Here is a 23,604-nt window from a genome sequence, read left to right as displayed (position 1 = left end):
TAAGCAAGATTCTTGGACTAGAAGCAGGAGAATCCTCCACTAAATGTTAAGCTCTCTGACTCATGTTTTGCTGAAATGCTAATAAGTTCTGTTTAATTGCTAATACTACCAGGACCTTATCTGTATGAATTCTGGAGTTGTTAAACAAAAAAAGACAAAGGAATTCAAGGTGAGCTAGAGTGGTAGTACAGAAAAAATTACATAACTTTGTTTTGTGTTTTGTCCAAAACTGTTTATAATTTATTGTGCTAATCCTTGTCCCCTGATTACACTGGGTATGTAAAAAGGTTATATTATCAATTTAAACTATGGGGAAATGTTTATTTTTATAGAATGTAATCTACTATTTACATGACTACATGTCCTTGAATGAATGAGTTTGACGTGCTGTAAGATTTCTGTGGCCTTCACTACATTGAAATGAAGTTTCCAGTCAAATATCAATTTCAACTCAAGCTACGATAAGTTATGTAATCCAATATCAACAAAGTCTACTGAGAACTCATATGCTGGTAGACTTTGAATGAAATGTGTTACTTTCTGTTTTAAAGCCTCTGTATTAAAATGTGGACTATTTAGAATTAATCTTTATCAATACTGTGATACATCACAGTACACGACAATACATCACAGAGATTGATTTATTACTGTGAAATACTGAGAGTCTTTATGTAAGAAAAGAGAGGAATAGAGATTTTTTTTAAGCCGTCCTGGTGTGTACAGACAATTAAACAGTCCTAATGACAGTGTTTGTTCATCCTTGTGTTTGTATATTAGTGGTAAGAAGCCTTAATGTTATTGCTCTGAGACACTATTTGCCTTAAGTCTGAGGGACAAAAAAGGTTAACGTGCAGTCAGTGTTTGACCTGTTCAACACTACATAGACCAGTTATTTTACAATGAGGACACTTAAAATGGACGCGGATGAGATGAGATGAGTGCTCGGATCCAAGCTGAGCCAGTTTGTAATTCATTTGAAAATCTGCCTTAAATAAAGGCAGTTAGAATCAAATCAAAACATTTTGATTCTTCAGAGACTTGAGTTTGAGTTTTAACTTATTACTTCCACGTCTCTGCCCCCCACCCCCTGACACACACACACACACACACACACACACACACACACCCCTCCTCCCCACCCAAAAAAGAAACCAATACTTCAGTAATATGGTATTGTGCCTATATATTAAATGTTTTTTTTTTTTTCAATTGTCCGCATTAGCAAACTGTACATACATAAATAACCAATGGCATTATGACATCATTTCAATGGATTGGTTTTACAGTTTCTTTATAACAACCCAGTGGTTAAGATCTACCCATTCAGTAATGGTCACTGATAAAAAGCACATGTCTCTTATAGACTATTAATGATTGTTTAGCATATTTTAGGACCATAGATTAAAAATTGCATGCCATGAAATCAAGGTAAAAAAATAACTGTCAAATCTAAAGGCATTTTAAAATGCTATTTTACAAAATCAATGTAAATGTCAAAGAGAGGTTTTTTTTACTGAGCTTGTTTCATCTTAAATAAAACACTGAAATAAAAAATAAAATACTTTATTTGGCCAAATTGGACAATGAGGGCCATTTGGACTTTAAGTGCAGTACCTTAAAGTTGCAAAACGGAACTTCGCTAAATGTGCTAAAATATGTCGGTTCAAGTTGTTGCTGGCATCAAAATTATATTGTTCAAACGCACTTCATCTTTTGAAGCACTGATCCTTCAGTAAGCTACAAAACCCTTCGCTTTGTCAGTTATTCGATTTTTTTTTTTAAATAACTGGTATAAAGCATAAATACTACACATCATCTCCACAAATATTCATGATTTAGCAGTTTTGCACTTGATAGGCTATTGTTTAAAAAGTGCGTAGCGCTTCATGTTGCCATGTGAAATGCTAGCTTTTCATAGACTGAATGCCGTGGTACATTACTTTTCACCGAAATTTGAACCTTTTTAATCACAAACTCTTTAGGTGTAAAAACTGATCAAAATCATCCGTTGTGCAACTTTAAAATGGGTTTACATCAGTGCTGTAAAGCAGCTGAGATTCATTCTTCTTCATTATCCTGTTTGCTGGATGGATGTGAGAGACGTTCACATCTCAGTCTCTCTGTCTGATTTATCTCCTTGCGCTGGAAAAGCCATCAGCGATGGCTTCCCTTTCCCCCTCAATATTAACAGCTACGCTCACATAGAGTAACAACAAATAGCAGCAGCCTTGAACTGTATAGACACACAGCACAATCAACTTCGGCTACAGGACTGGCAGAGCTCCATTATGTCTTCTCCTTCCCATAAGTCTGAACAAGCAAGAATAAATAAATGATAAGGGCTTGACCAGTCTGTTTGGGGTGGAGGCTCATATGGGTGGAGGGCCATTGGTGTAGCGGAGCATGGGATGGAAAGAACGGGCAAAGTTGTTGGCGTGTGCACAGCTGTAGTCCTCTTCGGTCATGGGCACCAGACAGGCAAGACCCACCAGTAATAACAAGAGGAGCTGTAAGGGTAGTGCAGCACGAAGCACGCGAGAAAAGAAGGGCTGGAAACATCCGGCCGCAACGCCACCTAAATGCTGGGAGGACTTAGAACGGGAGGAACCGCAGCGAGAGCCTCCTGGAGACCTGAGCACAACACAACGCATTACAAAAAATAGGTTAGGAGGAAAGAACAGAGTGCGTAAGACACACACACATACGCGCACACACACACGCACGCACAAACTTACAAAACCCCTGTAAATTCTAGTTTTCTTTTTCATCAATCACATTTGTTTCAGACAAATTTAAGTCATTCAGAGGCTAAATATTTATACAAGCCTAGTGAATTTGTTTGTGTGTGTGTATGAAGGGAGTCTCCTCCCTGTTGTTCTCTGTTGAGGACAAGGAGAGAGAGCCAAAATGTCCATTGTGTGAAGGTTCAATGTCACAGCAACATTTTATCCACAAACTGCCAAAGTGGAGCAGAAATACAGAGAGAACATCATGTTCTTCTTCTTTCCAGCTTTGCAATGGGAGGATCGTCTGATCTATCCAATCTTATTCTTTGGCTCATTGCTTACTATTTCTCATGTTCTCTGATGAGTTCCCTATGTTGTATCTTTCATTTATTACAACATGTTTAGTTCATCACAAATTCTACAAAATCCTCAAGATTCATTTGAATGTTTGGGAGCTTACTAAAATAATTTTCTGTCACCAAGATTCAGGCTGCTTGTAAAACCTCTGACAGTTTATAAAACAGTTTTCCTCTGGTATGAATGGTTTTAAGTCACAGTGTTGTGAGACTTGTTTGTTGTCTCACAGCCCCAAACATTTCCTCTCATTTCTGGATTCTCTTCATTATTTTTTTTTCTTCAAAAAGATCATTTTTCCAGCATGACAGAGCAGAGATGGGTGCAAAGACACTTTAAAGCAGATTCATAAAAGTTGAGGTCTTAAAAAAAAAAACAAAAAAAAACAGAAGCACTGGAAAACAATTTTTATCAAGGAGCAAACAATCCTCATGATTCTTCAGGATCTCAAAATGCTTTTAAATGTATCTAGAATGGAGAATGATGATATAACTCACAGTTATGTCCAATTCCTTGCGAAGAAGTTAAGTATGGACCAACTGTCAATTCAATCAAGCAATACAACAGTCATTCATTCAGTCAGTCAGTCAGTCAGTCAGTCAGTCATTCAGTCAGTCAGTCAGCTTATATTTGTCTGTCTACCAACCACTGAGGGAAGAGGAGTTAATAAATAGTTAATCGGTATTTTGCGTTTTCTGACTGGAGTGTGTAAGCTGGGAGGTTGAAGAGAAGGACAGACAATAACCACCCCTGTCTCTCACTTGTACTGAAGTCAAATCCCACATTGTACTTCCTAAATCACAGGCTACTCCCTCAAGAACCTTACAGATAACTACTCCACTCTGCTCTAATAAGCTGGTTAATGTTTAAATTCTTATGTGAGTTCCATCATCCTTCTCCAGTTCTAGGGTCCAGGAGAGAGAGGTACCTGCGGCGAGGAAGGCTGGCTGTGGGTCCGGACTCTGACACACTACATTTGCCTCGTAGCTGTTGTGCAATGAGCAAGGGGAGGAGGGGGTGGGGGGTGGGGTAAAAGAAAGAAAGAATGTTTTGAGTCCAAGCAAATAAAGACAAGGCTTGTGGTGACAAACAGAAGCAAATAGCCAAGCAATCAATATTTCCGACAACCAAAAGAGAGCAGCAACGTAACACGAGTGACAGGAAAAAAAAAAAAAAAGATTCAGCAAGAGCAAGAAACCTGGCTTTTCAAAGGAGACCACGGCATGATCTTCAAAACTGAACATATTACAGATTCATTCTGGACTGTTTATATTTGATTTTGTTTTCTCTTCATACCAAGTCTTCAGTGAGAGGCCAGAATTTCTTGTGTATTATTTCACTACATCGTACTTGAACTGTGGGCTGGTCAATGGTATAAGCATAGGTTTTTGGCAAATCAACATTTTACCGAGGAAAAAAGCATCGTCAAGGGTCGAGGAAAAGCAAATGTCTTCAGAACATAACATTACATGCCTGGACACGGCACATGAAAGAAAATCACATCGTTACTTCGGCCCAACTTAAACGAGAGTGTGCTAAAGCAGCTGGAGAGTTTGATTTTCATGTGTTTGGTATACGTACAAAATATTTCACATACAGAAGAAAATCACCGTGGTTTTCCTTCAACCAATGGATGGTGTGTCATTCAAAACATCCATCAGTTGAAGGACTGTGTGTAATACTGTGTGAATTCTCCTGTCATCACAGTGTAGTGTCTGGCCCATCACCACACAGCCCCAGTAGAACAGAATGAGTGAGAGCTGGGTTACCGTGCGCCATGGACTGGAAGTGCCAAGGTCACATCTCGAGCCTGTGGATCTTGCCATATCTACTTCGTCTACTGCAGGCAAGATTTGAAGCTCCTATATGACATAAATGAGTGAAAGAGTAACATTAGTGCATTGACTGTCCATCAAAATCCAATGTCCAAACAAATCCAAATCCAAAACACCTCTTAAAAACCTGATCTTATGCTTAAGTGGTCCTATAAAAGCCCTGAAAACTGAGCATCAACAATGTATTTTCTTTATTTGTATACTGCAAAAAGCCAATCGGGCTTAACTGTTTATTGAGAACAACCCTCTATGCCTCAGTTTCTTACACACTCTCACTAATGCTCACCTGTGTGTCTTGACTGGTCTCCAGTGCTTTCTCCAGCAGCTCCAGGTCTGAACGAACGGTCTTCAGGAGCAGACGGAGCCGGTTCCCGATGACATGCACTCTTTCCTGAGCCTCCAGACTCTCGCTGCCCTGGGCCTGTACCAGCAGCTGCTGAGAAAGCTCCTGTAGGCAGGCCACCTTCTGCTCTGAATCCTGCAGCTCTCGCTGGATTTGCTGAGAAAACACGATAAAACATTTGAAGAGGGCCATGACTGCACTTAATAAAAAAAAATGAGTTTTCATGATTATGTTACTAATATTGATGCTCTTTAGAGAACAGTTCTATAACAATAAAATGTTTATAATAATAACAATAATATACGTTTATTTAGAGCCCGATATCACTATTTATAGTCTCAAAGGGCTTTACACGTCTATAACAAAGTCAAATCGAAATTATATTATCCATAAGTTCGACAAAAGAGGTAAGTCAGGTGTGATGTGATCAAACTTCCTTGTTCTGGTCAGAATTCTGACAGCAGCATTCTGGACCAGCGGAAGATTTTTGGTACTAGAGGCTGGCAGGCCAGAGTACAGAACATTGCAGTAATCGAGGCGAGACGTGACGAATGCGTGAACAATGGTTTCTGCATCAGCCATACTTAGAAAGGGCCTAATTTTAGTGATATTACGGAGGTGATAAAAGGCAGTTTTGGTTGTGTTTTTGATATGAGTGACTAGCGAGAGACTAGAGTCAAAAATCGCACCAAGGTTTTTAGCTGAAGAGTTCTGAGAGATGATGCAGTTGTCATTTAGGGTGAAATGTTTATAATGTTTATAATGCCAAGATATGCTTTTGAAATGAGTGCTTGTCGAAACAATGAAATAAATTACAGGTGTAGCTGACACAGGTCATTTTGGATAAATGGGACATGATATTGGTCTTGGTGGGCACTGTTGAGACCAGGTGTGGGATAAGTACCTTGAGAGCTCTGTAATGGCCTCTGAGTGTGTGTTGGTCCAGGTTTGGCGCAATGGGTACAATCTCGTTTCTCCTGCGGTCAATATTCTCCAACCACAGAAGAAGACCGTGACTCATCTCGTGGAACTCCTGCACAGAGCAACATGAGTGTGAGTGTGTCTGTCTGAGATGAGGTATACAAACTTGAGTGTGTATGGTATGTGTGACTGAATGCAGATGGTAAGACGTGATGTATCAGCTTGAGTGTGTATGGTATTTGTGATTGGATGCAGACATTAAATGTGTGTGCGGTCATATACCTGGCATTGCATGAGTGCCTCCTGTAATGCCGTTCTCCATTCCTCTAATGAGTTCCCTAGATGATCCCAACGTGAGTTCATCTCTTTCAGTCTGTCTCTCAGATCCCATGTCTCGTCAGAGTCTGACTGGACCAACTCCACGCTACTCAGATTGATGGACAGCACTTGTGACTTGTGGGCGTCCACAGCCTTCTGCAGGTCCTGAAGACAGACAGATCCCAACATGTGTGAGTGTGTGTATGTTTTACTGTATACTGATGGGTGTAAGGCACCTTAACCACAGTCTACTGTCTCCCCTGTGTATGGTAGCCAAACTGTGTGTGTGTGTGTGTGTGTGTGTGTGTGCGTGCGCGCATATTAATAGCTCTGGTGATGACAGATATAGCTGAGGTTTACTTGGCTGAGTGTGTATATGGGCCAGTGGTGTGCTGAATGTGTATTTATAGAGTGTTGGCGCCTGACACTGGCTCTGAGGCAGACACGTGAACACAACCCACGTGAGAATATAACAGCCAGGGGAGAGTGTATGTCATTTAACAAATATAAACACATACATGCTTACAAACATAAACCCCAAGACAGAGCACAGATGTAGTACAATTCAAATCCTGTATTTGTGCACACACCCTTGCATACTGTGTATACTGGACACTTAAAGACACATTGACAAACATACACACAGACAAACACACACACACACACACACACACATACCTTAAGTTTTCTGATTCTCTGCTTGAAGGTCTGGATGTCTGCACTAAGATCTTTTCCTTTCAGCTGAGTCAACTCTGTCTCTGCTTCACTAAGCCACGTCTCCATTGCTTCCAGGTCAGAGGTCAGCTGTTGCCATAACAGCAGGTTCTCTCTCTGCTTCTGTTGGTCGCTGATGGACTGTGCCTGTAGCAGCTCCCAGCGCTCAATCACACCTGAAAAAATATTCAAATATTCACCTCCATATTTCCATATTTAACCTCTTGTCCATAGGTTTTGTTTTCATGTATCTGTTAAAACTGTATTATACTTGATGTCACTCTATGTTGCAGGTTTACAGGGTGTGTCATCTTTTGGAAAGACAGAATCTCTGTGTTTTTAGTCTCTGTGCTGCACGTCTCTGTGTCTAACTGTGCTGTACTCTCACCTGTGTTCTGTGGCTCTGTGTTGTTGGGATTACTGAAGCCTGACAGGTCGTCCTCAGCTTCATCCAGCTGCCTCTCAGCTCTCCTCACTGCGTCCATACTTCCCCGACAGTCTCCGATCAACCGCATCTGCACAGCACGTCAGGAAATTATTATTGTGTTCAAAATACTATTCAAATCATACCCAGCATTTCTTAGACTTACCTCCTGTCATTCTTATTTAGACTGGCAGGATAACATGAATTACGGTATTCAAATACCACTAAATTCAACACTGTGTACCTGAAGCTCTGAAATTTTTGCAGACATGTAAGAACTACCATTCTATTTTCCGCCTTGGATGCTTTACTTAAATATGACACAATTTAAATCTAAACCGAACTCAGTGATCTGAGACTATACTTACATAGCCCATGTATGAACCATCCTGGCTGTCCACAGCGCCATCTGTCTGCTGGAGGCTGTAGCGGCTCAAGTCTAAAGAATTATCTAGCTGCCTCAGACGAGCCTCCAAATGTCCATGTCCACCTGCGAAGAGGAGCAATGGTTGTTAAAAATGAGCATAGAATGAGTAAGGGTTTAGTGACAAGACAAAGTTTCTATCCATGCAGGTGGTGAGTAGTTCTTCTGTTTTCTTTGTAGAGTTATAAGGTGTATTTCAACATTCTAACAGTGTCTCATTTCTTGGTTTCAAAGTTATACTTATTTTATACGTTGCTTTTTAAAAGCAGCATTTTGGAACATTGTTATTTTGGATAAAGGTTATGGTATTTAAAAATGTCCTTAAATGAACAATCTTGAAAATGTGTTCATGGATGAGTCATGGACTGGAAAAAAAATCTAAAGCAACATGCAGCCTTACCACACAAACAAGCAAACAAACAAACAAACAGCATGTTATTGCAAAAGGAAACAAACAATGACATGCAGTGCTAGCATGCTTCTTAGGTTAATCCAGATGTACAATAAAACGCTGATGTGAATGGCTGTTCCTCACAGCTGACACGCAATTCATCCATGCATGTCATTTCAGGTATCTCTGACATGCAATACCACACCTTGCTTCCTTGCTTGCTCAAAGTTATTTTTCCCTTACTGCTGGTGCAACTGATATTTGACAAACTGTACTATAACTGACAGGAACTTCAGCATGCACGGTTCTATCAGAGCTTTGGCCAAATCAATATTAGACTGAAAATAACTGAAAACTAGAATGAGACTGAGTATGCTTTCAGACTGATATTATGGTATAAGATGGTAGGGTATGTTTTTCTTTTCTTTTTTTAGTGATTAGCATACTACCTAAAAGTGCAAAAATAAAAATGAATCATGCTTGGTGTAAACTTTGAGTAAATTAGCATGCTGTGTCACATATGAATGGACCATGGTTGCTCTGGCCTGCCATGGCCTTATGCATACCAGAGGAAGACCTCAACGTGCTCTCTGTCAGTTTAATATATGCCTCAGGACTCTCAGGAATCACTACATCTGGAAAAAGATAAATACACAGAAACACACACCAGCCGTTTACACATAACTTTTAAACTTTAAACTTTTAAACGCACACGCGCAGAGTACAGACTGACCTGTGAGAAGAGCAGACAAACACAGATACACACACACACACACACACACCCCAAAAGTACAAACAAACCTGTTAGAGCAGTAGTGGCACTGCATAGTATCTCTTCATCCTCGTCCTTTTCATGCCCGCCCCTTTCTGAGGAGATGGTACGACCCATGGGCTCCAGATCATAGTCGTGATCCCATTCCAGAGGGATAGAGTCCACGCTGGCAGGGGTCTCTCTGCCTGAGCGGTCTGTTCGAGTTTGTGCCATAGGTGCTGAGGTAGGCCGGCTGGTGGGGCGGGGCAAAGATTTTCCCTCACCCCACTGGAGATCAGAAAACTCCCCTGAGTCCTCCAGCTCAAAGTCACAGTCTGAACCTTCCAACTCATCATCCTCATCATCAACCAGCTGACCGAGAGAGAGAGAGAGAAAGAAAGAGAGAGAGAGAGATCATTAGGAAAGGTTCATGTGATGTGTTAAAATCTTTACATATATCATTAAATGGAATGCATCACGTCACAGAACGTCAGCTCCAGGGGTGTGTGCTGTCAGATACTAGCCAAATTCAAAACACGGATGCATTTATCCGACTATGTGCCTCTCTCACCGGCAGGCGCGTGAGTTTTTTGTAGTATCGCTCCACGCGGCCAAACACCTCCTGACAGTATCTCTGCAGTTCGTCCAGCTCCTCCTCGATGACAGCAGCATCCATGGGCTCACTCTTCTCTATGAGGGCCTTGCCTTGTTTAAAGACCTGCTGAATCTTTGACGTGTTCAGACCAATCTCCTGCTGGAAGGCCTGGGTGAGGACACACAGGGCCTACAGGTTAGCTTCCATTTCCTATTCAGACTATTCATCACTTCCTTTTATTCCATTCAGTGAGCCCCTACTGATATTTACATCAGCACAGAGGAAACAGAGAGCAAGGAGAGACAGTATCATAAGTGGCTAGAGCTATGTCTTGTCTGAACTGAATGGGATTATGCTTTTTTTAGTATATGTTACTGGATGAACTTTGATGAAATCTATGCACTCAGGCTTGCTTGCTCATACACACACACACACACACACACACACACACACACACACACACACACACACACAAACACACACACACACACACACACTTTACATCTCACCCTGAGTTGTTTAATCTTGGCTTGGATGTCACACTCAGAGAAATGTTCTATGTTGGTCAGTTGCAGATCCATTTCAGTCAGCCACACCAGAATATTTTCCCTGGCTGTCTCAAACTCTTCCCTCTGACCAATGAAATGCTGTAAGACAAACCAAAAATAACACGTTTAAGACATAGACGTCATCTGAAAACCAAAGAAAAACATTTTTAAGATTGATATGTCATCTGCTGAAGCCTGACATGCATTCCATCCACTCCAAATTATATTAGGTCACCTCAGCATACAGTATTTCAGTTATCCACTGGTTACAAACTAACTAAATGTTGAATATTTCAGCTGTTCTGAGGTAGGATGCATTCTCTTGGAAGGCCACAGTCCAGCAGAATTTAGCCTCAGGCCAAATTTTATCATAGTTTAATCTCATTAAAGGCCTGCACAGGAACCTGATTATATAAAAGTCATTGTACAAAGGTTCAGTCAAAAGACTAACTCCAACGGAACCTCTGAGAGGTTGCTATGAAGGATTAACCAATGCCCGACATAGATAGTGACTGGATGTTTAGCTTTTCAACTGTCCAACATCCATCTCTAATATGGTAATCTAGTAAGTGTTACATCTATTTAAGACAGCTTGACACAGGAATTTGTAGGTTTTTACTACTGTTGTTTTTTTTACCTTTAGCCTGCGTAAAATGGAGGCCACTCTCTTCTGCAGATTGTCCCAGCGCCTGTTCCCATCATGCACCATTTCACGCAGGTGACAGGATGAGTCTGTGCGGTTCTCTCGAGCTAAACGACGATACTGCTTATTGATTAACTCCAGCTGAGTCAGGCATTCCTGCACCTGCCGCTGGAACGCCTGCAACACACACACACACACACACACATTTATACACTTCACACAAAGGTCACCACAGTCCTCACTGATCCATGTTCATTAAAACACTCACAAAACAATCTGAAGAACAATTCTGATTGGTCACATTTTTTGGTTCCCGCCACGCATTTGTTAAGCTGCACACTGATTCTCTACATATGTGTGTAACAGTGAACGGATACATCCAAGAACACCTACAGAACACAACAAAGTTTCTCTATTATTTGATACTGTGACCTAGTTTAAGCATTGTCACTGATCTTTAAGAGCAAAGAGTTGCACAACATGTGATGGATTTGAGCAAATTTAACAAATCTAATTTAAAACATAGGGAGGGAACACTAACATAATTTAAGAGACATGTGTGACTCGAGTTGCTAACGGATGACTCTGCAGCAGAGTTAAAACCCAGAGTGCCCTCAGTGACCGCGCACGTCTCTGTGTGTGTGTGTGTGTGTGTGAGTGTGTGTGTATGTGTGTGTGGACTGGCTCAGCGCAATGTGAGCATGTGAGGAGTTGGCTAATGGACCAAGAGAGACCGGACTCAGTTATTTGATCTCCCCCTCTCTCCATCAGGGACAGTAAATAACAGCTGCTTTATACCCCCCCTCCACTGTCCCTCTGTGTTTATTGTCCTGTCTCCCCACTTTCTCTCTCACTCTCTCTCTCTCTCTTTCTATCTCACTCCCCCACTTATCCCTGAGATGATGTACTCTCTCTATCTCTCAGCTGTTTTCACCTCAAATTTTTTCAGCTCTTCTTTGGCGATTGTGTAGAGCACTCCTGAGGAATTGGGCAGAGCGGCAGTCCTCTCAGACGCTTTTAACCACTCTTCGAAGCGCGAGTAATCCTCTAGAAACTTCTGCCACAATCTCCATGTCTCTTCAATCCTACACACACACACACACACACATACACACACACACACACACAGGCAGAAAGGATAGGAAAAATGACTTTGCTTGATAACAGCAATTTCAAAATCAGACAATTCTCCCCTATTAGAGACCAGGTTTTAACCAGATTATATGGTTGCTCTTCAGATATACTTCAAAGTGTTGATTAGCTGATCAGGTGTGTTTGGGTAAGTTTGTATTTACCAAGCAAAAGCCTGTAATACACCAAGAACAAGTCAACCCACATCAGTTTCCATCCTAACCCAACCCCCTCCTCTCTAAAAGTCATAACAAACATCTTCTGCCCATACCAGCACATCCTAAAACCTCAAATGGCAAAAGTGTGTGCTCCTGCCATGCCTTACAACTTAATGGAACCCAGCATACTCTGCAGCGAAGAACACTATATGTTGCACAAGGATATTTCATTGCTAGAAGGTCATAAAAGAAAACATATTTTGTTCACATATTCTGGTCTGGCTTTGCTGTTGCCACATTTGTGTGAGATCTGTGCTTCCTGTGAACGCAACGAAAAATATTCCTCATCCCTGTTACAGCTCCCTCTGCTGTGAGGTGTCACTCACTTCAGCCTCCTCTCCATGGCGATAGCACAGATGTTTCTCCAGCGGCGGTCCAGACCGCGCGTGGCCTGTTGGATTGAGTCGCACTCTGCTTCCGTGGCACAGGCGTCACAGTCATGCAGGAGTACCTCACACAGGTTTAGCACTGATGCCACACCTGTACTGTGCTTCTCTATATCTCTCTGCAACTCCTCCAAACGACAGAGAGAGAGAGAGAGAGAGAGAGAGAGAGTGTGTGTTTGTATGTGAGTGTACAAACTAGTTAAATCTACATAAGTGTTCTTTGTGAGGTGTAAACATTCTTTCATTCTTGCAGTAATGTAGGTGCTCGATCCACTAAAGAGTAATGCAGGACTTTGAGTTGACTGTTTTTCTTTCAATACTAACTCAAATACAGTTTACCACAAGGTAACCAAGGACAGTTCTGTAATTTACACACTTAGCATTTTTTCTCCAAACAGGGGGAAATATGTGGGATTCATGATGACTGTGCCATCACTGCTGTCGTAAGTGGGTCAGTGAGCCAGAAGAGTCCACAGTTTATCTGTAATCCTCATTAACTCTATATCAGTGTATACAGGCTATTTTCCTGCCCATTCTCATATCAGCTTACTATTATCAGCCATGGAGAATCTTAGCAAGTACTTTTTGTGAGCACGCAAATATATATTTGCAGGGCAGAGATAGGGTGGTTGCTGTGTACTATATGCTGCACAAACTTTTGTGTACTAAACTGTAACAAACTGTAATTCCAACTGATGAGTTAAGCTTTTGAAAAATCTATGGCTGACTATTAGAATCCAAGGGGAATGCAAAGAATTTTAGTTGTGGAGCTTTGTTTGAGTTAGTCCCTATACGGATGAGTCTCTATATGAATGAGGGTGCTTTTTTCAGTGCCTGATTTCTAGAGTTTGTACAAGATGTCAGATAGATAACAGGTCCCATGAGCAAAAACATCTGAAGGTTGTGCTGTAACTTTAAGACCTCATGACTCTAAGAGGTTTTGTACTCTTTGGCCTGATTCAGTAAAACAGTGCTGGCAATTTAGTGCACGTAAAAAAAGACATGAACAATGTGATGTTCAAATGCTGGTATTAAATGAGTTATTACCATGCGACGTATTTTGGCAAAAGGACAAAATAATCATTTAAACTAATCTGAAGAAGGAAAGACTACAGAGGCACGCTACTGAGGATGTATATTCACTCCGCTCTAACTGTATGTTCACACTGGGAACAACGAGAGAGTCAAAATGCGCTCTAGCCGCCCTGCCAACATGCTGTCGAACATCGTGGATGCTCCGACGTAGGTGAAATAGGCAGGTACAGTTTCGTTCAGATTGCTTACTAGCTATTGTTAAAGTGGCTGCAAAGCAAACAAACATGTCAACCGGTATCTTTGTGCCAACTGACCACAAGTAGGGTATAAGTTAACCTCATAAAATCTTTTAAATGTGAAGGCAAGAAATCAATCGATGAAGGAGAGAAATTAACAACTATATGTTTGGTAACAAAATAAACTACTGAAATAAACTGATTAAAAGGCATTTGTGTGGTGTGAATTTTGCGTTGATGCTAAGTGCTAAGACGCTAAGTCAAATTTCAGTCCGCCATGGCAATGATCAACCTCTCCAGTGTGAACACACAGCAATGTGAATTTTCTGAGTGGGTCTGTTCATTTGAACTCACCATGATCTTAGTTAAACACAAACACATAATTGAATATAACCATTAGGGAAAAGGACTTGGACTTATTAGGTCACCCACATTTAGGAGAATCATCAGAGCAAACACTTTAGTGCTGCTTAAAAAACAAACAAACAAAAAAAACTAACGACCTTTATTGATGTTCTTAATAAATAGGGTCAAATGAATGTGTGTGGGTCTGTGTGTGTGTGTGTGCGTGTGTGTGTGTGTGTGTATGTATGTGTGTGTGTGCGCGCGCGCGTGCGTGCGCATTTAGTGTGCTACCTGCTGTTGCTGGAGTTTTCTCTGAATCTCATGTGTGTCACAGGTCTCATACACAATGGGTCTAGACAGCTCTGTCTCTATGTGGGCCAACCAGGAGCGAAGACTGCTCATGTTCTTATCCAACTGCTGCACTGCCACCAAGGTCTCCCTCAGCTTCTTCACCCTGCACACAGACAGACAGACAGACAGAGAGGAAAAGACAGACAGAGAGAGGAAGAAAAAAGAAAGAAAGAGAAAAGAGAGATGTTAACAATGGATGCTTTTCTGAAGTTTTGGTATAGTTTACATAGGGGGTGTTAGCTTTGAAATCAGAACTGTGGTCAAGCTTAAGGCTTCAAATGTTTTTACATAAATCAACTGAATGCAAACTGTGGTTTAAACCATTATATCAACGAATATCAATGATACACCAAACAAGCACAACTCATCAGTTTTTTACTACACCCAGAGATTCCAAATGCTTTCAACTTTCAACATTGACAACCAGTCCTAACTCTTTACAGAAAAACCATTACGAGAAACATTCACAATGAAAACAAGCAAACAAAACCAAAACCTGTAATAAACTCAGAACATCCTGGTGTGTGGTGACAGCACTGGACACAGTCAAACCTCAGCTCTCACAAAAACAGTAATTATACACACAAATGACACCAAGAACTGCTGTTCTAAAACTCAGTGTACACTCAGCGGTTATGGCGATTCAGAGATTATGTTTTGTATTCTGCTACACTAAGGACATATACATTAATATTCATGTATCCAAAATTTTTCAGGACTGAACAAGCGAGTAAAGTTGCTTTAACATCCAAACATGAACTGTGGAAGTCAGAGAAAATAAAAATTCTAACAGCTGTTTCTATCCACATCCAACAGTAATAAAACACTCAGCGTGTCATCGTAACACACGGTTAACGTTCCAGAGAGCTTTTTGACACAGTTTGGACATCTCACAACTCTGTAGCACTGTTGCTTTTAAAATCCTCTCAAATATCATTTCTTCATCATAAAAAACTGGTTTTGCCCTGAATGAACACATGCACACCAAACAGGACATTGTTCAGACGTTTGAGACATCGCCCTCATGACACAGATTTGAAAAACTTGATCTGTGCTGATAAGCAAGCAGGTTTTACTCAAATCAGATAACGGACACGCAAGGACTGATCGACAAACGTTGCATATTATAACTTCATCTATGCAGATAAAATTGACACAAAACGACTGGTCCAACAAATAAATTAAAACAAACAAAAAAAAAACAACAACACCTTAGTCAGTTTACTGACCACTGAACCGGTCATGTATGAGTTAAAACAATTTACATGAGCAGAATGCTGTATTAAATGAGGCTCACAGCTGTAGCCCTGGTTAGAAATCTAACCTTGGCGGTGTGAGGGGGGTTAAAGACAAACCAAAAAAAAAAGATGTAGAAGATAACATACTCCCATGTGACCTTGTCAAGCGCTATAAAATAAACAACTCACTCACTGTGGCCTTGTCTTAACATGTGTTCCTAGGGAAACGCTGGAGAGAATTTATCACTTCCCAACCCGTAGCAACAACATGGTAGCCATTAGAGAATTTAAATAGTACAGCTTTGTCTGTCTGAGATGGCTGTTTGCAGTAATAGTTTTGATAACCTGCTTGTATTCAGGAACACTTTTCCTACTGTCTCTGCTATAGTCGACCTCCAACTAGAACCACCATGCCATTCAGCTTAAGAGTCAAACACTGAGTACTGAAGTGCTGGATTCAGCTCTCAGAGCCAGTTAACAGTGTGCCATAAACACCTAAGGCAATGCCTCAGATGTCTTATCCCTCTGCACTCTAATGCAACTTAATACAAAACAAAGAGAAACTACGGGAATCCCTGGAGATTCCACATTTGTCATTTTTCCTGCCTGTTCACGTCGCAGTCGCATTCGCATTCTGGAAGGTCCGAGTCTTCGCTTTGGCATCCTGGCATGTTATCCGTCCCAAAATCTAGCACCATGGGGCTCGATCTCAGAATTCTCCGTTAGTTTTCACAGGAAAAAAAGAGAACGTGTCTCTCCAAACTCCCTCTCTCTCTTTCGTCTGGGATAAAAGTCAAAGTGATCTCACTTTCTCAGTCCCCTCTTGTTGTATGTGTGGGTTGTGTGTGTGTGTGTGTGTGCATATGTGTGTGTAAAGGAGGGTGTGTATCAGCAGACAACTGCTCTGGGAAGGAAAAAAAAAGTCTCGTTGAGGCATGTGGCACATGAGAGTGACAAGTACTGCTGTGGCTATAATAAGACTGGCAGTCATTAGCATGTGCCGACCAGAGCAGAGTGTGTGTTTGTGTGTTTGTTTGAGAGAGAGAGAAAGATGAAGTGTTTCATGCAGGCCAAACTCTTTGTGCTAGTTGGAATCTGAGCTCCATTCCGCTTTCCCTGTTCTACTCCGGAAGAGCTCTGTTTCAGAGTTCTTTGACCGTGATGTTTGGATCATCCCAAATACAGAACATTCCTAAAGCTACCCAAAGAATTATAACTTGCTGAAGTGAACAGAATATAAAGTATGCACTTAAGCATAACCATTCCTTCAAAAAAAAAACCCCATTCAAATGATCCTAACGTACAATAAACCAAACCATTCCTGTCAATGAAAAGAAACTGAGTGTATTGGTCAAACTCACTCATTATGAGTGAATGAACCTGACTGTACTGTCCACATGGAAAGCAGAGAAAAGCATGTGGGATATATGAGAATAAAGGCTTAAAGCAGACAAATGCATGTGGGATATATGAGAATGAAAGCCTGAAAGCAGAGAAATGCATGTGGGATATATGAGAATGAAAGCCTGCAGCTGCCTCCCTGCAGTCACTGTTAAGCTCCGCCCCACTGCTCTGGACCTCCTCCTGTCTTCTGAGAAAGAGCAGGGAGAGAAGACAGGCTACACTCCTGATGACATAAAGACTTCCAGAAAATAAATTTCAAACGTGTGAACATCCATCTCATGGAGTACAAACACACACATACACACACCTTCAAGAAAAGGCAGTCCCCCAGTGGTCAGATTCTGAACTGACAGCAGCACCACTATTTCTCTAACTTTGTCACACTGTACAGGATGATTATAGTCTTCACTGATTTCTGAATGAAATGAATGAATGAAATTCTCTTTATTGAGAATTCTCTTTATTGAGTGTCCACAGGACCATGGTAAGTTAGACCTGAAGTAGCTGCTGCACTTTACAGGCGCCGCCATGGAACAGTTGGGGCGCTTCAGCTGTGGGTGCTGAGGGAGGGGAAGGCACTGCTCATTCACTCCCCCAATCACATTTTTCCTGCCCGTCCAGGGGATCAAACCAGTGACCTTTCGGTCACAAGCCTGCTCCTCTGACCTTTAGGCCACGGCTGTATTTTGCATCAAATTCGGTCTGATTATTCTGGAGGTCACTGCTCTGATCCAGGTACAACTGCATTAATCATCATTCTGTCTTCCACAGGAAACTGCCACAAATAGTGAAGGTTACAACATACACAGTTAGCCTCTCTGGACAGACGTAGCTGTGTGTTCATTAGATTAGATAGCATTACAAGATGGGCTATGCCGTCAGCTACCATGCCTCATAAAATAACAGCTAATCTGTCAGAGACTCCTGAACTACTTACAACAGAAAAGCTGTTTTGCATTTCAAAGCCATCTTAATATTGAACCTTAGCAACACTAGGAATAAGTGAAGGAGAAAGCATTCTGTGATTCTAAAGGAAGTTACCACAGCAACTGGAGCATCCAGCATTTTATATGAATATGAATCTTTTTGGGCTCTCCTTCTTTTTCTGTAGCTTCCTAAATGACATAACCTCCTTCCGTTTAACTATTAGACAATACCAAACAACAAAAAAATATTGTTAAGCTTTAAAATCCACTGAGAGACAAAACACACCAAGTTTTCACTCATTCGTGAGGAATACTCTATTCGTTAAGTATAATATATAATATAGTTGTAGTTAACTTCCGCCAGAAGAATCGCTTTTCTTGTAATTCTCAACATGCTTCGCAAACAAATTCATCTTTTCTCACTCATCTCTGCGGGGCAAATTAGTGCAAATGTCTCCTGTCAACATGCGCAATGGCCTAATCTGAAAAGTTACCCCTTGCTCCAATATTTTGGTACCCCTGGCTGATTTGAAATGGCTGAATGGCTCTGAACCATCAAGCAGACCATAACTCTGACATTAAATCTGGATTCAGTACCATATAACTGAAACCGTTCCAGACCTCTCAGGTCCAAAAAAAGGGCCAAAACAAAGAAGCTAGAAAAGGGTTATTTCATTGGAGGTGGGGCCCGCTGTCCTAATTTTTGGGCCAGGTGGGAGCTTACCTGGCGGCTATGAGGTCCAGCAGGTGTTGCCAGCGCTCGTTGACCTTGCAGAGTTTGTACTGAATCTCCGCCGCTTTGCTCTCATGACTGGCCCGAGCCAACCTCTCACCCATCTGCTCCAACTGCAGCTTGTTCTCACTGGCCACAGAGATCTCCTCCTGATAGTCCTGAGAGGTTAGAGAAACAGGGAGAGAAAAGAAGAGTGGAACAATTTAATGATTTTCGTGTGAAACTCCCAACTTGAGCGGCACGTAGAGTTCTGCACGTGTGGCTGTTTCGTAAGTCTGCACGAGCATATGTAGAAATGTACACGTGTGGTCGTTACCTTTCGTAGTTTTTCAATCATCTCGGCGATGCTGATGTCTCCGTTCTGAGAGACTTTACTCTCCATGTGTGTGAGCCACTCACACAGTTCTTTATTCTTCTCATTAAACACAGCCCATTCATTCAGCTTCTCGCTCACCTGCTGCTTACGCAGAGCCAGCTACAGAGAGAAAGAGAGAAAGAGAGAGTCAGACAGAGAGAGGGAGAGAGAGTAGGGGAGAGACACAGACGGATAGTGAGACCGGAGAGAGTAGGGGAGAGAGTGGAGGAAAAGACAGTGAGAGTGGAGTCAAAAGGGAAAGGGAGAAGAAACATTGACCATGGAAAACAGTGAGAGGATTGGAAGAGAGTGAGAAAAAGATATGGAACAGAAGGGGAATAAAGAAGCAGTCACTGGCTGTGTAATTTGTAGTCTTATCTTTGGAGGTAATTCCACTGTGTACTGAACTGGCAGATCTAACTGGGACACAGTGACACTGCTAGCATGAGTTGCGATGGGCAAACTGGGCTAAGCAAACAGAGCTCACCCATGGACTCAATCACACAGACAGCAGGCAGCTCTGGCTTGTCTCAGACAGCTATGGAAACTCTAAATGCTCAAAAGGAAGAGGCAAACACTACGAAACTGAGATAGGAACCGACTTTAGAACGGTGAGTCTCCATGCCATGTTCATAGGTTACACTGTGAATTACTACCTAACAAAACGTGAACTAATCCCTCGGAAGGTGTGGTAAGTGTGAAGTTGTCCTTTATGGCTGCACTCCTTTTTCAGTATACTTTTTCAGGCTCCTTTAGGAGCATTACCGCTCCAGTGGAGGCATTTTAAGGGAATGGGTGTAATCCATATCTTTTATCACTGAAAGACAGCTGCATTAAAATTATGTCAATCAGGGTAGATGTTGGAATGAAAAGTGTCTGTGTGTATGAGTGCGTGTGATAACATCTATCTGTGTATGTCTCTGTGCGTATGCATGTGTGTCTGTGTGTGAGTGTATGTGTGTGTGTGTATGTGTGCGCATTGACGTGTATCTGTGTGTGTCTCTGTGCATATGCATGTGTATGTGTGTGTGTGTGTGTTAAACGTGTGTCTGTGTGTGTCTCTGTGCGTATGCATGTGTATGTGTGTGTGTGATAGTGTGTGTGTCTGTGTGTGTGTGTTAAACGTGTGTCTGTGTGTGGCTCTGTGCGTATGCATGTCTATGTGTGTGTGTGAGAGTGTGTGTGTCTGTGTGTGTGTGTGTGTGTGTTAAACGTGTGTCTGTGTGTGTCTCTGTGTGTATGCATGTCTATGTGTGTGTGTGAGAGTGTGTGTGTCTGTGTGTATACCTGGTGGTAGGTCTCTTCCCACTGCCTCTGCAGCAGCTCCAGGCGTTCCTGCAGCACGGTGAGGTCATCAGCACTCAGATCAGCAGACAGAGAATCTCTCAGCACAAACAGGGCCAACACATCGTCCGTCCAGCCCTCAATACTGCCCTCTAACTCCTGACACACACACACACGTACACACACACACATACACACACAATTTCAGTCGAATATACCAAATATACAAATGTGTGTGTGTGTGTGTATGTGTGTGTGTGTGTGCGCTTGCATGCGCACATATGCATCTGCGTGTGTGTATAAAATAAACAACATTGGAGACAGGATGATAAATCACAGCATCTCACTCAAAAACACTCAAATGCTCCTGCAGACCAGAGGCAGCCACAATCCTATTCACAAAGGTGCCCTTAACATGAGAATGCTGACTGTATCCAACCACAATGTTCCTATTTAGTTAATGAAGAACAGCATGCATTGCATAGAATGCCCTTCCCTTACTAACACACGCACACACAGAATCACAGAGCATGGAGGGAGAATATTACAGTCTCATTCATAACAAACTCATCACAATCACTGCAGTTATTTAACCTTACGCAAAAGGCTTTATTTGTGTACTGACAGTCTTCTATTACACATCTACAAGCTAAGGTTTGGTCTATCATGAGAATACACTTATGGACATAATAGACTAACACCTCCAAACACCTCACAGAGGACTGATTACAGATTACCTAGGCTAAATTTCTTACTGTCTGTCACAAATCTAAAAAGAATCAGAATAAATATGCTACACTATAGCAAAATACTACATAACTTTGAATCCTACAAACAGTGAATTTCTCTGTTGGGAACTCTGTGCATTAAAAGTTAAAATCACACGTTGAGATGCTCTGCTTTGAAATGACTTAGTGACACACACATTAAGATCCAGACCCCTTGCTACAGTACTCAAAAGAACCAATTCATTAGCTGTTGTTGCAAATACCAACACTCTTAAGGACATTTATATGTGTTGGTGAATTTGCCCTTAGGCAAACCAGCTCTCTGCTCAGCTGACAGCTCCGCGGACGCATCAGGGTATTACTATTCTTATCGTTCCCACTGACCGCTGGCACTGCACCATCACGCATGAAATATTTAAACACTCTCAAATCAAATCGTTAAACAGAGCGTAATGACTTTACACAATATGGCGTTCGTGTCCGTGAGACACAGGAGAATAAACTGTAAACACATTTATCTTTACAAGACATCTAAAACAGCTGACTGTCGACAAATCTGCTACCTCACCGTCACACCGAAACAGTACGTGGAAAGAGGTGGGAAGAGAGTGGAGAGTATATATATCAAAGGCTCATGATGAGTAAGAAAGATTGTCTGGGAAAAAAACTGCTTAAATTATTCAGAGAGATTCTGCAGATGTGTTCTGAAGGTCAGATGTTAGCCTTAAAGAAACCTCACTCAAAATCAAGCCTACATACCCGTGTGTGTGTATTTGTGTGTGTATTTGTGTGTGTGTATTTGTGTGTGTGTGTGTGTGCGCGCGCGCGCATGTGCGTGCCCATGTGTGAGTGAGACAGGTCATGTACCTTGCAGCGGATCTGCTCTGTATGAAGCTCCTCATGGTGATCGGGTAAGGGGAGTGCAAGCTTTCGTTTAAATGCCCTCAGCTTCTCGTGTGACGCAGCAACTCCTTTCTCACACTGCTCCCAGTCCTGCACACACACACACACACAGACACACACACGCACGCACACACACGCACACACACGCACGCACACACACGCAAGTACAGGAATCAGAGCGATCAGAAAAGAAGCACAGCACGGTTTGCTGCATTTGCAGTTAGGCTGAAGCACAAAAACACACACACTGTCTCTTGCTCTCCAACACCACACACATCCAGTCTCATACAGCCTCTTGGTCTGTCCTTTCTGCTGTGCATGAGGTACGGTTTTGATAAACTACACCCAGCAATAAATCTATGCAGGATTCTACCACCACTGCATACTCAATCTAAACATTCAGATTATGTTAGCCAGACGCTAACATCAGCTATGAACACAACTGACAAATGTTCACAAAGGTTAAACACCAAAAGCAACAATAAGGTTAAATACCAAAAGATAAAATCCAAAGAATGTTAGCATAACTGTTCTGTAAACGTGACACCAGATTGTCAACAACTGAAGAACCATAAAAAAACAAACAGAGCCTTTTTCAGAAGCTTTACCAACTGAAGAGAGCGAGAAACAGTAAAATACCTCTTTCTGTTATGCCATCTGAGAGGAGAGGATGATGAGGAATAGTGGAGAAAGAGGAGGACAAATTAAGGTTGAAGGAGAGAGAAGCCATCTTTCCTCAGAATAAATAAAAAGCTTTTCTAGATTCTTCTCGGACTGAGACTGCTACTGCGTCAAACAGAACATTCACATAGAACCTCTCTGTCCTCTTACAAGAGCTCTCTCCCTCTCTAGGCTCCCTCTCCCTCTCCCTCTCTCTCTCTCTCTCTCTCTCCCCCTCACCCTCTCTCTCTGCTGTCAGTTATATTTCTAACACCATCATAGCCATCTGTGCTGTCTACTGTGTAAAGTCTGTCCTCTGACACCCTTAACCCTCTATGTTTTCCTTTCTTTCATCTCTCTCTCTCTCTCTCTCTTGCTCTCTCTCTCTCTCTCTCCTCTTCTCGCCTTTGACTGTGGCTGGGGATGCACTTTAGACAGGCTGCATAAATCCCAATGGCAATTTGATTTCCCAACTCTTGTGTTTTGAAGCACCCTGTTGGTCATGCCTGGACCAGCCTGGACTCTTTCCCCTTTCACACAACCATTTAAGGCTACATCTCAGGAACCTATCAGACTAAACTCTCAACAACATCAGTACACACTGATCATCAGCATTCACAACAGCAAAGCAATCAGTGACACAATATTCAAAACAGAGCAACACAAAACTAGCACTTTGTTTAT

The 23,604-nt window shown here is 41.9% G+C and overlaps 1 protein-coding gene across 1 annotated transcript in view; it reads right to left on the bottom strand.

Moving 5' to 3' along the window:
• Window positions 1-1,241: 1,241 nt before the first annotated feature.
• The window catches only part of syne1a (spectrin repeat containing, nuclear envelope 1a), a 126,780-nt gene continuing 104,417 nt past the window's right edge, over window positions 1,242-23,604 (bottom strand). Inside the window, exons 128-148 of the mRNA XM_030772170.1 lie at window positions 22,225-22,350; window positions 20,633-20,788; window positions 19,307-19,465; window positions 18,982-19,148; window positions 14,630-14,792; window positions 12,663-12,850; window positions 11,922-12,072; window positions 10,982-11,164; window positions 10,306-10,443; window positions 9,773-9,964; window positions 9,252-9,573; window positions 9,017-9,085; window positions 8,004-8,125; window positions 7,600-7,726; window positions 7,176-7,387; window positions 6,462-6,662; window positions 6,163-6,291; window positions 5,202-5,414; window positions 4,850-4,942; window positions 4,009-4,067; window positions 1,242-2,631 (exon numbers count right to left, since the gene is read on the bottom strand). Of these exons, the coding sequence (XP_030628030.1) occupies window positions 2,370-2,631; window positions 4,009-4,067; window positions 4,850-4,942; window positions 5,202-5,414; window positions 6,163-6,291; window positions 6,462-6,662; window positions 7,176-7,387; window positions 7,600-7,726; window positions 8,004-8,125; window positions 9,017-9,085; window positions 9,252-9,573; window positions 9,773-9,964; window positions 10,306-10,443; window positions 10,982-11,164; window positions 11,922-12,072; window positions 12,663-12,850; window positions 14,630-14,792; window positions 18,982-19,148; window positions 19,307-19,465; window positions 20,633-20,788; window positions 22,225-22,350 (3,432 nt within the window). The 3' untranslated portion in view covers window positions 1,242-2,369. The remainder of the gene's footprint in view (window positions 2,632-4,008; window positions 4,068-4,849; window positions 4,943-5,201; window positions 5,415-6,162; window positions 6,292-6,461; window positions 6,663-7,175; window positions 7,388-7,599; window positions 7,727-8,003; window positions 8,126-9,016; window positions 9,086-9,251; window positions 9,574-9,772; window positions 9,965-10,305; window positions 10,444-10,981; window positions 11,165-11,921; window positions 12,073-12,662; window positions 12,851-14,629; window positions 14,793-18,981; window positions 19,149-19,306; window positions 19,466-20,632; window positions 20,789-22,224; window positions 22,351-23,604) is intronic.

The sequence above is a fragment of the Chanos chanos genome, chromosome 4 (genome assembly GCF_902362185.1).
Source record: "Chanos chanos chromosome 4, fChaCha1.1, whole genome shotgun sequence".
Lineage (NCBI taxonomy): Eukaryota > Metazoa > Chordata > Actinopteri > Gonorynchiformes > Chanidae > Chanos > Chanos chanos.
The sequence above is the reverse complement of the archived record's forward strand: the minus strand, read 5'-3'. Positions and strand labels throughout refer to the sequence as shown.